We start from the raw sequence: 13,860 nt of genomic DNA, 5'->3' as shown, positions 1-13,860 counted from the left end.
TCACTTCATCTAACTTTCTTTTAATTATCAAACCCTCCACCAGAGAAAATATGGTTCCTCGTTATGTGGAAGAAGAAGCATTATTCTTTGCTCCATGTGAGTGTTGTTTACGTAACAGCTATACTGTTTTTCTCTGTTTTCTTTTTCTTTTTCGCCTATTCATACTTTGTACCTTGCTGCCGTCGCAATCGCACAAGTTTTCAAGGATTGACAAATCAAAACAATACTAACTATAGTCGTTAGTTAAATTAATTTTATTGCCCTTTATAACTTTTTTAAACAGGTTTTTTATTAAAATAATTACAAGTAAGGACAACCAAATTACAATAAAAAGTTATTAAAGTACCTTTTTTTTAAATAACTACCTATTTTTAATACGTAATTTTTTTCACTGTAAACAAATACAATCGATTTTTATTTTTTCTTTATTTAGCCACTAAATTATTTCCTATCAGAATATACTTACTCTAAATAGTTTTAATTTTTTCATAGTTGGTATTAATGACATGAAAATTTTTCTGTTATGACAATTTTTTATTTAAATGAAATTATTTTGGTTAATAAATTTTATTTTAGTTTTTATGTATGAAGTATAGATAAAAATAAAAAGTTAGTGAAACTTACTTATTTTTTATAAAACCATTTTAATTGTAATAAAATATAAAAACAGTTTGATGATTAAAATAAATAGTATTAAAATACTAATTAATGAAAAAATGTATGAATACATATGGCTTGAAAACAAATTAAAGACTATGATTATTTGTTTTTTTTTTCTAAGCAACAAAGAGTACTTGTCTCAATAGTAAATCAACAAACAAATTTTGTCAGAATTTACTAACAAATATTTCGACACTTAAGTCCTTTAATTAATTACTAAAGATAATTCATGATTACAAGAATCACCTTTTATAAAAATTAAATACTACCATCTCAAATACAGCAATTGAATATTTTTTCAAAACTTCTATTTTGCAAGTATCAATTAAGATAAAATCATATTATCAACATATACAGTGAAGACGATTACTTTCCCTTCTTCGAGTTTTATAAATAAAGTGCGTTTTGATTTACTTTGCTTATTTTCAAAATTCTTCATTTGTGGAAGAGAATCTCTCAAACCAAGCCATCCACGTTTGTTTTAGTTCATACTATAATTTATTTTTTCAGCTTGTAAACATCTCTTCTATATACTATACATACAGTGGTTAACTTTAGGTGGAGAGATGATTGAATAATTATATAAAAATTAATATACATTTCTTTTAAATTAAAATATACTATTAATTTGATGTAAAAAAATATTTAATAAAATTGCATAATTGTTTGTTTATGTAATACACACACATGTGCGGGTGTGTCTGGGCGCTCGTTCTTTTTATAAATATAATACCTTTGGTAGAGTTATTCTATACACTTGAGTTATGTAAGCTCACTATCCTTCTCGTCCTATTCTTACCAAGAAATGACAAGAACTTCTCATTTTTTAATATATTGATACAGACACTTCATAAAATTATACATAATACTATATTCCATGTTAATATAAATTGGAAAGTGTGCGAATAATACACCTTCAAACAATCGAATACTTTTCAACTACTGAAATTTATATATTCGAATGTTGACTTCAATGTCTTGCACGGAATCTGCAATCACAACCTGGTAATGAATTTCTAGCTATGTAACCTGACACTAAAACAATTGACATGTAATCATTAGCCATTGACAGACAATTAACCAAACACTCCAAAGAAAGATAAACCATTCCAAGTATTATATATACTTCTCAAAGATTCAAACAATGGAAGTTGTCACTTTTGTTAGTTGTAATGTATGACTTGGTAATGAATCTTTTCAAACACAACAAACAAGAGATGTGTGAAGATACCCTGAATTTTAGCCTGCCGGGAAGATATTCCCCCTAATGTACAAAGCTATTAGTTTAATGGTTTCTATTTAGCACATTTCTCTCGTCCGTAAGCTGACCCATTCTAAATTCAATCCAAAATGGTCGCCTTAACTTCATTTTAGTAAATATAATAATAACTAGAGACCAGAATCTTCAAAACTCTGAACCATTTGTTGCCAAATTATACTTGTGAGGACATTTCTCTACCACAACAAATCTACAGTTCATCTCCATCAAGATATTTTAAGACCAACTTTAGAATTTCAGAGATGAAATACGGGCACTTGGAAACGTTAAAACAACTTAATTTCATCATATATAGTCTAACTGTGCATAAGATAAAATGGAATTGCAAAATTCGTCACCCTGTGGGGCAATCAATCCCCTGCATCAAAGTGTTATTGACTGGCTTGTATATGAAAAACTGACAGGGTAGAAACTGTAAAACCGTACCTGTCCAATATTGGAAACAATCTGAGATATCTAACAATAATTATCCTAATAGAGCCTAAAAACTCCAAGCACCAACACATTATACGATGGCGTAGGTTATGCTCCTCCAGCTGTATCCATATCTGTAACCCCATCGACTCCCTTGAAAACAACACGTAATTTTCTCAAACAAGAGAACTTTTGGTCGTTCTTGATTGTCATACCATTCACATGTACAACATCCTTGGGCAGTTTACCCATGAGGTTAAAAAGAGATAGACTCAGGTTTGATCGAGTCATTTCTTCCAATACAGGGGGAGCTTGCATGTACAGATTCTTTCCTCGATGTGTGATACTAGTTTTTGATAACCTCAACTTAGGATGTTCTTCCAAAAGATCCATGAACTGTTAACCACAATTTGATTAGAAAATGCAGCAGAAAGGAATGTGCTAAAGTTGCATTAAGATACGAGTTGCTTAAAAACAAATAACTAAGCAGTTCACTTGTTGAAAAATACATACACACACACACACACACACACACACACACACATATATATATATATATATCATCAGTACACTAGCGTTTTATTGTACTAATTTCACTGATTTCGAGCCAAGAACATTTAATAGATCACAGAAACATTATTTCACCTTTCATAATGAATGAGCATTTCATGAAATAAACAAGGCCGGTCTTGCCAGTTAAAGGACGGACTTTCCTAAGATTAATGCTTACTAAATCTTTCTAAATGTTCAACATTCTAAGAATTTCTTCTACAGACATCAATAAGGAAAAAATAAAGGGAAAGGAAGATGGGAACAAGGGTTGAAAATAAACTAACAATGAAACATTCTAGATTTGGCTTCAAATTATGATGAGGTAGCAACTAAAACAGAACGAATTGACATTCGCTGCATGAATAAATAGTAAATATGTACACACACACACAAGAAGTGGCTTTAGTGAGAAGAACTAATTACAAACATCGGATTAAGATTAAATATAATAGGCGGTGAAGATTAAAATACTAAAAACTACAAATTAAAATATCTTGCAGCCATCAAACCTCTAAAGATTCATGACCATAAATATTATCCCATGCCACCATCGCTGTCATCACCACTTATGATGACTATTGTTGCTACCATCACCATAACCGATGTCACTATGTAGTGGAAGCAACGACGATAGTCATGATGGTGGTGATAGCAACAATCATGGTGGTACTGTTACACCAGGTGTAAGTCTAAAGTTTGGTAGTTGTAATCATTATAACGTAAGCAAATGTTTTACTAGAGTCACTCTGATATATATACATACATACACACACAAAAATATTCAGGGTTAAGATCTGTTTACACCAGGTGTAAGTCACGAGCTAGTCTCTTTCGTATTGCATCAATTTGTATTTCCTTAAAACTCTTTCCCCTAACCAACATAAGTAAATTGATTTGAACAATCAGATTTAATAAAATTAATGGTTGGATTTAGTATAAGTCTAAAAAGACTTACACATTATGTAAACAGATCTTAACTCATACATATATGTCTATATAAAAAACTTGAGGAGTTGATAATTGAAAAATAACCTTTTGCAATGTGATTGAAGTGTCCAGTTCAATACGTATACCAGGACCACACACAAGACAGTCCTTGTCCCTTTCAAATTCTGCCACTTCGGTATGGAGGCCTGCTGATCCATTATACCTACAGAGGTATTAAACAATCAATAATATTTACGGCCAGAAGGAAAATATTGATAAGAAAACAGCCATACGTTAAATAATTCGACAAAGTTTTGCTGCACTCTGTTGCAATCTTTAATGTTTCTAGTGCACATGCAGCTGATATAATAGCATTTGTTGAAGCAATAGCTGGAATGATGTTCTTCACAACACCCTATTAAAATAATTAATTCTTAGTGAAAATAGATAAATGAAGAATATGGCCGGTATCACCAGGGAAAACACAATAAACAAGATAAACATCAAAGAATTCGTAGGAATTTATCATTCAGAGAAAACCAAAGTACAAAACTATACACACCACATAAACACTCAGAATTTGCTATGGATTAACTATGAAACTTAATCATCCACATACCTGTGTAAGAGAATAAGTAACTCCAGGAATGCCAAAAAGCTCAGCCCTCTTGATAGCCTGTAAAACATAAAGAATTATACTTCTAACTGATTCGTGGGCCAAAAATGCACATTAACCTGTCAAGAAACTCACTAAGAAATAGTGGTCACCTCGTCATAAACCCATTTCATATGCTCAGGGTTATCTGGATCAAAAGCCACTCCACCATGAACCTATAAATTAAATTCTGCATGAAATAATGGACATTGCAAATAACAGAAAGAGTAAACAATGATTTACCTCATTCCACTTAATCAAGTGAGCATATTCAATACAGTGGGCAGCTGTCCTAGGGGTTTCAGCCAGGGTGCACAAAGGAAACTTTACTTGAGGTGGAAAAAGCCAGATTGTACACTCGAAGCATGGTGTGATCCCTGGCAAGATAACCCTGGCATGGCCCTTGAAACCTTCAGTCCCACCATCCACCATAGGTTTGATAGTCTCTTCTCGTGGACTATCATCAGATTCGTACTCTAGTATTATCAGAAAAAAAAAACTGAATATTAGAATAAGCATACTGCTGAAAACCTTATACTTCAGGTCAGAGTGCTGTTGATAACCTTATATCTGATGTCAGAGTGAAAAATGAAAAACCAATTCTTGAAAACAATTCAATAATAAAACAGAGAAGGAGGATATATATATATATATATATAAATCCAAAGTTTTAAAAGATGGTTCATGACCACATATTTTGCCACAACATCAAGGTTTATTGGATGTCTGTCACTGCAATGCAACCACAATGGTGGTTATTTGTCCATGATTTCCAGTAATATTGAGGAAAACTACAAAAGCATGACTGCGACCATAATTCAAAAGGAAAATCCTAAGCAGTTTAAGTGAAAGGTACAGGAAACAAAACACACCTAGAAAACTACAGGCAACAGTATTGATATAGCTGCGTGCCTCAACAGAATCAAGACCAAGGGCAATAATGCTAAAATCGTTGTAAAATTCAATTTCCTTGTCCTCAATCCTGCAAAAATGCGGCACAATCTGCACGCCACTGATTCTCTCCATGACTCGCTTGGCAGCTACCTCAGCTTTGGGTTTGCCAACATCTTCAAGTCTACAAGCAAAGCAAGTTAACAAAAGAAACTGCGGAAATGAAATACCAAGCCAAGACTAATGGGATTATTAGACAAGTAAAATATGAGGATTTAAAAGAAAGGCGTGAAGTTAACCTGAACAAGAATTGGCGGTTGAGATTAGTAACCTCTATGCGATCCATATCAATGACCTCAAGGTTTCGGAAACCAGTGAGGGCTAAATCCTTCAACAATTCGCAACCCAAACCACCTGCCCCTACCACCAACACTTTGGCGAAGGCCTGAAGGTCATCTCGCAACTGCAACAGAGAAACCACAAGGGAACACAAACCAAACCCTATAGAGAGAGAGTAATGTGAATAGGAATAGCAATTGGAATAGGAACAGTTAGAATAACAGTACCTCGGCGCCAGGTTCGAACCTGGGACCGACAAGATTGCCAGGGCGGAGAAGGAGCTTGTCGAGGTCTCTGGATCGACTCGAGGTATCCGCCATTGGAGCTGAAGATGCTTCACTCGCTACCTTCTACGCTCTCTTCACCGGCACCGCCACTCAGATTTTCTAATTCCACAGTTTTTCCTTTTCCTTTATTTTTTTCAGCTTTAACTTTAAGCTACCACTTTTACCAAAGAATGCATATACATGTTGGTCATGGATTTTATTCTCGGATAAAATTGTTTTTAAATTGTTGAAATTTATATCAAATGATCATAACTCTCGAAAATTTTGAAAATCGTGAATGTTTCCCAATAACTAAAGTGTTTTATGCTAGTAATAATATTGCTAAATTTTTTTATTGAAGTTAATTAAAAATTTTACTTGCTAGCATGTTAAATTATTTAATAATGATAATATTGTACTTTTATGTATTACAATTTTTATGTTTTTTTTTTAAAATTTGACCACAAATTATTCTTGAGATATCCGAAAATATTTTTTTTTTCAAATGGAAAAGTATTATGAAGAATACTTCCTCGTCTTTGTATTTATCTAAAACTACAAATAATTCACTTTTACTTTTTAAAAATCAAAGAAAAATATATATTTAAATTTGGAAAAACGAGTCTAACAATATTTGAGCGATGTTAAGTTTAAAAAAATTATAAATTTTAATACGAATTAAAATAAATTTGGTTTTTTAAAAATTTGATTTATTTGAATTTAATTCGCATTTTAAATTACATTAAAAATTTAAAATATTAACATAAATTTGTTTATATGGTTGATTTATCATTTAATACTTTAATATTATAAATTGTTAAGTGACAATATTAAATGGTAATTTATTTTTTATTTTTATATATTTAGATAATATATGAATTTTAAAATAATTTTGAATTATATTTAAAATATATATTTTTACTTTTATTTGGAATTTTATCTGAATTTGAAATTATTTTGGATTATATTTAGATTTTTAATTAAAAAAATATAATTTTTTCTAATATTAAAGAAAAAAATAACACTTTAGTTAACCCATTTAATCTATCATAAATCAATTAAATTTAAATTATTTGAACTCATTAATAATTAAATTAGGTTAAATTAATTCATTAAATAACCAACCCATTATAATAAACGAGATGGGATAGAAGAACTCATTTTATCAACACCAATTTAAATTACCAATACCTAGAAAAAGTTAATTAGTTGTATCATTTACTATAAATAATACATTACAGATGAAATTATGCATTTCATGAATAACTTTTTAATTAAAGTGATGCTTAAAAAACTATGTTTTTATCCTTTAAATGTATTTGAAGTTTATTTTACTTTCTTTAAATATTTTGTCCGTTTTTTATTTCTTCCAATTTTAAGATCCTCAGTTCTTTCTTAGATATTACTATGCATATTTTCTCCAATCATGAGGCAAAGTATCTTGGACCAATCTATCCAAATCCTATGCTTTATTTCTATTACCAAAAGTGTTAAGCTAACAACTTTTTCAAAATGATTACTTCTTAATCAATTATTATTCATAACTTATATCTTCAGTCGAATTGATTAACTTATACAAAACTTAATTCTCTGTAAAAATAGTAAGAAAAGAATTATGAGGTGGCTCATATACAAGTGTTGGTCCAACAGCTCAATAATATCTCCATGATAAGAACTAGTGTGCATATTTTTATATCAAACAAATAAAAGAACATTTATTCGTATTATTAAATTTTAAATAAATGAAGACATGTTTCTAAATTAACAGGAACAAAATTGCACTTGGCAATTTCCTTAAATAATGTTTCATGTTGTATCAAAACTGTGTTCGTGTTACCTTACCAAAGAATTTGATAATTACAGTTGCTCCATCCCTCAGTCTAATAGTCAAAACACACAAGAAAATCTGATACCTTGAACCCTGGCTGCAAATTTCTAATGTAAAATATCTCTTGCAGCTCTCTGCAACACTTTTCTAGGAAAGAATTGGCTAATTTCTGCGCAACATGATTCCATGCAACACAATCAAAACGATTTCTCAGTGTGAACAGCTTCGTGTTTAAGCAGCAGTGCATAAAGCAGCTCATTCCAAGTGTCAGGTACACCAGGCAGACACCAATGGCTGCAATCTTGGCGACGATGAGGTCCCACAGTACGACCAAGATAATAGACCGATGAATGCCCATCTTTTCTACGAGCACTCATCTGAGTAACATTCAACACCATGAACTTCTTAGTTTCTGAAACATTCGTGTAAGCAGATAAGACCGCATTGGCTATTTTGAACTGCAACCAGTTGTCATTAGGCACCAGTGAAGAGCCAAGCTCCGGAAGTGTTTCCAAATGACAGTTTCCACCGTTTTTCCAATCTCCCCCTCTGAAACATATCACATCAATTCATTGGATCGTTACAATATTCAGAATATCCATTGTAGTGATAGAATCGTCCAACAAACCTGAAGTGCACTGGGGCCAAAGTACGAAAGAAAATCTGGGTCCTGCTAGGATTTACTGTGTCTTGTATCCAGTTCATTACTGTCTGAATGGACTGTTTGTATGCATCTTCTACCTGCATTTCCAGCTTAACTTCCATGCCTTTTTGAAAATAGCAACCCCTGAACCAAAATGGAAAACTTTCAACCCTTTTGCTTGGCCAAAATTTACAGATAAATGGCATGTAATACAACAAATTGTTTTGAATCATTGAAACTGCAGTAATACAAAAAAATATGGAAAGGATCGAAATACCCTCTTATTGTTTTCTCATAATTCCACCAGTGCCCTGTGTTAAGAACCAGGATATCTGCATCTCTCCACTTCTCAGAGTTCCAATCCATTGTATCAACTTTGAGAGTTGTCCTGATATTTTCAGGAGCTCCTTTAGGAGGCCGGCTCTGCAATACAAGAAATGGAGCTCTGTAGTATTCCACTGTACAGTTAAAATCCTTGAATTTGAACACCAAGAACCCCTTGTGCTTTGTAATTGGGCTGCCATTCACTTCATAGATTGATTCCTTGTTAGGAACTCCACTAGAGAGCAAGCATAAGAGTGACTCCCATTGGTTTCTCCCAATTGAGTCCCCCGCAAACACTATTCGTTTGTTTCGCAGTTTCTCCAACATCAACGTTGCATTCAATCTGTTCTAAGAAACCGACTGTGTAAGTAAAAGAAAATTTAATGCATGGCAATTAATTCTCATCCATATGATTTAACTCCATGATTCATTAGCACCAACATCCTCAAAAGATTAACCAACATTACACAAGCATATCACAAACTGGCAGCACTAGGGAAATAATTTAACGAGGATGAATTGCCAGTGTAAAAGTCATTCAATCATAGATTGTCACATGTATGATAAAATTATGGATATAAAGGTTTTTGTAATATAATGAATTAACACTGCTATGTTGTCACCCAATAAGAGCTTATTGACTTTCGTAAAATAAAAGCCTTTTTACACTTCAAATATAGAAAAGTTAATCTCTTCAGAAAAATTAAGACAGGATGCATAAAGGGCATGTAAGGAAGATAGTTCAAGACTCCAGCAAAAGGCCAAGGTTGTAGCTACATCTAATATGAAAAGATGAACGGTCAAAACAAACAAATAAAATGAGGGTTGCTTAGGAAAAGACAAAGCAAAAAATTGTTAAAAAGTGAAAATGATGTGGAATTTGAAACAGAGAAAGAGAGAGCGAGAGAGAGAGAGAGAGAGTAATGCAAAAGGAATCGAACACTTCATCATGCTTATCAATATAGACATCCATGAAAGAGTCGAGTTTCTGCATGGAAACCACACTCACAAAATGTTGTCATTTTCACATAGCTGCATGTCCCAATTGCTGAAAGTTACAAAGGAGTGATAATGAGACAACAGAACGAATAGCAAATTGCAACCCAAATGTTTGGTCGCAGTCCTTCTGACAAGATGCCAGTTAGATGATTAAAGACATTCATTGTAAGTCACAAACCACGAGTATCTTTATCTCTTATCACTCCAATATTCCAAATACTTAAAATTAAGCATGAACATCGAGATACAACATTGTTTTGTTCCTTAACGAAATTCTTAGACCAGCATTTCAATTTACCATCTTCATCCAATGATCATTACTAAAGAAAGACACGAGAAACATAACGAACTTAAGAAGTAATAGAATGAAACCATGGGAAAACAAACATCAAAATCTACCTTGGCAAGTTGCAACCTTTGGGCTGCCACCTCCACTTTGTGTAATACAAATCACGTCTTCCATTCTCCGAACATCGAAAACCTTCGTCAAGAAAGCTGCAATCTTTTGAATGATACAAAGGGTAGTTCTCATCCCAAACCCATTCCCCATCAAACAAATCACACCCTCCACCCTCACCTCCAAGAAACTCAACTCTGCGTTCCCCAGTAGACCCTTTTATCCGCAACCAAGAAAACCTCTGTGATAGTTCCAAGAATCCAAATCTTGAAGCAGAGTATCTATTATCCGAGAAGAAGAAGCAACAAATCACAAAGACAGTAACAAGAACAAACCCAAGAACGCCCAAAGACGGCTCAAACAACCTTAAGCGCTTAGCCCTCCTAATAGCTTCAAAAACCGGCATGACTTCAGCCTCGTGTTGTGTTGGGTTGTTAGGAGAAGACATTAAACAATGAAATAAAAATATTTAGATTATGGGTATGGCTTTAACGGTCGAAGTGGTGGAGTGGAGAGTTATGAACAGAGAGTTAAAAGCTGAAGGCAGACTGAGAAGAGTGGCATGCAAGCAAGATGACATTCATGGCACGCATTAAACAGAAGAATCATGTTTTTGATAACTTGGCTTGGTAGGTCAGTTTGGTAAATAGCATCAATGAGGAACAGCCAAAAGAAAGGGATGGGTGTGGAGGAAGCAAAGAAGCATTCATTGATTCAGTCATTGAGTTTCAATATTTTTTGTAGACTGAGATTTGGTGACGTATTGAACAACACAATCAGTATAAGAGCAATTTGCTTCCAAAATCTAAAGTATAGAGAATTTGGGTTGAACCCACTAACCCATCATACCGATTAACTAAGGGAAATTGGTTGTAACTGGAAAGACACGGTCCCACGTTCGTTTGAACTTTGAAAAGAAAATTAGAATTTGGCTTCCTATTTGGCTTCTTATTGGAAAGTGAACGCACGCGCCTAGATATTGTATATCCATAATTTTGATTTAAGTTTTAACCGCGGTTAAACCCTAGAATTTTGTTAGTTTAATTATTAGTTTCCTTCAATAGAAATTGAAAACAATTATGAATATGATTTGCGGATATTTATCATCCATAAATAATAAGTATTTTAATACGTATTTATATACGGGGTATAATATCATATTATTTGTATTTATTATCTATAAAAAAAATAAAAATAAAATTTTAATTTATATTTTATTAAATTGAATTGAATTAAAATAAAAAATAATTTATATTTTATTATATTAAATTTAATTAAAATAAAAATTTAATTTATATTTAATTATATTTTTTATTTATTTAGATTCTATTTTAAAAGTATAAAAATGTATTTTTTAAACATTCACAGCTAAGTATTTACAAATTTTAAAATAATTATAAATATATATATATATATATATATATATATATATATATATATATATATATATATATATATATATATATATATATATATATATATATATATATATATATAGGGGTTTGCTAACGCGCGTACACCTGTTTTTCAGTTCGTACATTTTAGCAATGTGTATCGGGTTTTAGTAGACAAAAATACCCTTATATACCATGGATTCTAAGTTTTAAGGTTAAGGGTATTTTAATAATTTTGATTCTCAAAACTTAAAAAAAACAAAAAGAAACCCCCAAACCCTTACTCACCTCTCTCATTCCTCTCAATCATTTCTCTTTCATCTCTCTCACTCCAACCTTTTCTCTGTCATCACTACTCTAGTCCCAATTGAAAAAAATCAGAAACACTTGCCTTTAAACAATTTGCCTTTGTAAAGAGTTGAGTCATTGACATATTCACCTTCAGGTAAAGGTTCATTCAAGATCTCTTCAATTTCACTATCTTCCCTAATTTCTCTAATTTCATCATCTGCTTGAATCATCATTTCTAAAAAAACCTCCAGGCCAATTACCAATTCTTTCGGATGTCATTATGCTTATGAAAATTAGATAAAAATTATATAAGACAAAAATTATAAAAAGAAAATTCATTATAAAGTCATTGTTTTTGTAAGAAATTGTTTAACAACGAGTGTTTCTTTGATGTCATTATGTTTGTGAAAATTAGATAAAATTAGATAAGACAAAAATTATAAAATAAAAACTCATTGTAAAATCATTTTTTTGTAAGAAATTGTTTAACAACAAGTATTTCTGATTTTTTCCAGGTCAATTACCAATTCCTTTATGCTTGTGAAAATTGGATAAAATTAGACAAGACAAAAATTATAAGATCAAAACTCATTATAAAATCATTTTTTTGTAAGATTGTTTAACGGTAAGTGTTTCTGGTTTTTTCAATTGGGGTTACAGTAGGGTGTTTCTGATTTTTTCAATTGAGGCTACAGTAGGGATGACAGAGAAAAGATTGGAGTGAGAAAGATGAAAGAGAAAGGGTTGAGAGGAATGAGAGAGGTGAGTAAGAGTTTGGGGGGTTTCTTTTTTTTTTTTTAGTTTTGAGAATGAAAATTATTAAAATACCCTTAACCTTAAAACTTAGAATCCATGGTATACAAGGATATTTTTGTCTACTAAAATCCGGTACACATTACTAAAATGTACCAACTGAAAAACAGGCGTACGCGCGTTAGCAAACCCCATATATATATATATATATATATATATATATATATATATATATATATATATAACGACACGAATAACAGATAAATATTTTTATTGCGGTTAAATTATGAATGGATATTATCTCGTATAATTTCTTATCACAACAGTCAATTAAATTATTGGTACAGTGACAATACTAGTTAATGTGAGTCAATTAACAATGTATGTCATTCCATCTAATATTCACTTTCTTGAATTTAAAAGTGTTTAGATTAGGAAATAAGACTTTTTAAATAATAATTAAATATTATTCTTAAAATATCTGCACTTTTAGATCTATTCTTATTTTTGCATTAAGAAACACTTGTAATTGGATATAAGATTGTGTGTATTTAATGTCTTCAATGTTTTCTTGACCAAACATTTCTCTAAATTAAGCTAAAGCTGAGATATGAAATTGATTTTTTTTTTCTCTTCCTTTAGATAGGTTTAAAATTTTGGTAAATGTGGCTATTTACATATGATAGACATGTCAAAGTGATAATGATTCGAAGTTTTTTGAAGATTGATCAACAGTTCCATATTAGGACTAATTTCACATATGTGTCTATCTTTTCTGTTAATAAAAATATAAACTATTTCATATAAATATCATTAAATTTGTAAAAATGAAATAATAAAATAAATATTATTTACAACTTTATTATTGGGATTTTTTTACTGTAAGTAGTTAATTGATTTTAAAAAAAATAGAAAAAGGCTAAAATTATAAGGATCTATATAATTACAAAAATACTTGAAAAAGGAGAAATTTCTTATTATATATAAATATAATAACAAATTATTCAATTATTAAATAGTTATTTTAGTTATCAAAATATTATTGTTCTTGTGGTACTAATATCCTGAGAAGGGTATCTCTGAAAAGTAAAAAACCAAAAGTACAAATGCAGTTAAACTTAGAAATTAGGTGGGGTGGCTTTAGAAATTACATTGGGCCAATATTAAATTATTGGCTGCTCGGAATGGACCAATTTGTGCAGTAATCGAATTTCGTTGGCCCAATAATTTACCAGTCTGAATAATGAA

General features: G+C 31.3%; 2 protein-coding genes across 5 annotated transcripts; both read right to left on the bottom strand.

Moving 5' to 3' along the window:
- Positions 1 to 1,466: 1,466 nt before the first annotated feature.
- ECR1 (E1 C-terminal related 1) lies at positions 1,467 to 6,179 on the bottom strand. Of its 4 annotated transcripts, none has more exons than XR_015783942.1 (10): positions 5,945 to 6,179; positions 5,678 to 5,841; positions 5,360 to 5,562; positions 4,731 to 4,963; positions 4,601 to 4,663; positions 4,452 to 4,508; positions 4,126 to 4,247; positions 3,938 to 4,055; positions 2,366 to 2,749; positions 1,467 to 1,695 (listed from the first exon to the last, which is right to left on the bottom strand). XR_015783942.1 is itself a non-coding variant. In XM_047297210.2 (9 exons), exons 1-9 carry the CDS (start codon positions 6,035 to 6,037, stop codon positions 2,462 to 2,464), a joined length of 1,341 nt encoding a protein of 446 aa, XP_047153166.1. In that variant the 5' UTR covers positions 6,038 to 6,179; the 3' UTR covers positions 2,197 to 2,461. The 4 variants fall into 4 exon arrangements, 1 of the variants encoding a protein (XP_047153166.1); XR_015783944.1 differs by having other exon boundaries at positions 1,467 to 1,689; XR_015783943.1 differs by having other exon boundaries at positions 1,467 to 1,649.
- Positions 6,180 to 7,687: 1,508 nt separating this feature from the next.
- LOC124824722 (protein trichome birefringence-like 10) lies at positions 7,688 to 10,998 on the bottom strand. Its single transcript, XM_047297211.2, has 4 exons — positions 10,177 to 10,998; positions 8,732 to 9,121; positions 8,440 to 8,598; positions 7,688 to 8,360 (listed from the first exon to the last, which is right to left on the bottom strand). The coding sequence occupies exons 1-4, from the start codon at positions 10,620 to 10,622 to the stop codon at positions 8,009 to 8,011; spliced, it is 1,347 nt and encodes a 448-aa protein (XP_047153167.1). The 5' UTR covers positions 10,623 to 10,998; the 3' UTR covers positions 7,688 to 8,008.
- Positions 10,999 to 13,860: the final 2,862 nt, after the last annotated feature.

Source organism: Vigna umbellata, chromosome 1, assembly GCF_029865625.1.
Source record: "Vigna umbellata cultivar VRB3 chromosome 1, Vumbellata_1.0, whole genome shotgun sequence".
Classification (NCBI taxonomy): domain Eukaryota; kingdom Viridiplantae; phylum Streptophyta; class Magnoliopsida; order Fabales; family Fabaceae; genus Vigna; species Vigna umbellata.
This window is presented reverse-complemented; position numbering and strand designations above follow the sequence as displayed.

Bases quoted from the DNA above. Each gene is read 5' to 3' on its own strand.
- ECR1 (XM_047297210.2), bottom strand. From the start codon at position 6,037: ATGGCGGATACCTCGAGTCGATCCAGAGACCTCGACAAGCTCCTTCTC. The intron at 5,842-5,944 runs GTACTGTTATTC...TCTCTGTTGCAG, and splicing joins GGTTCGAACCTGGCGCCGAG to TTGCGAGATGACCTTCAGGC. The intron at 4,248-4,451 runs GTATGTGGATGA...TTATTTTAATAG, and splicing joins TTACTTATTCTCTTACACAG to GGTGTTGTGAAGAACATCAT.
- LOC124824722 (XM_047297211.2), bottom strand. From the start codon at position 10,622: ATGTCTTCTCCTAACAACCCAACACAACACGAGGCTGAAGTCATGCCG. The intron at 8,599-8,731 runs GTATTTCGATCC...ATTTTGGTTCAG, and splicing joins TATGAGAAAACAATAAGAGG to GGGTTGCTATTTTCAAAAAG. The intron at 8,361-8,439 runs GTTTGTTGGACG...GATATGTTTCAG, and splicing joins TTGGCCCCAGTGCACTTCAG to AGGGGGAGATTGGAAAAACG.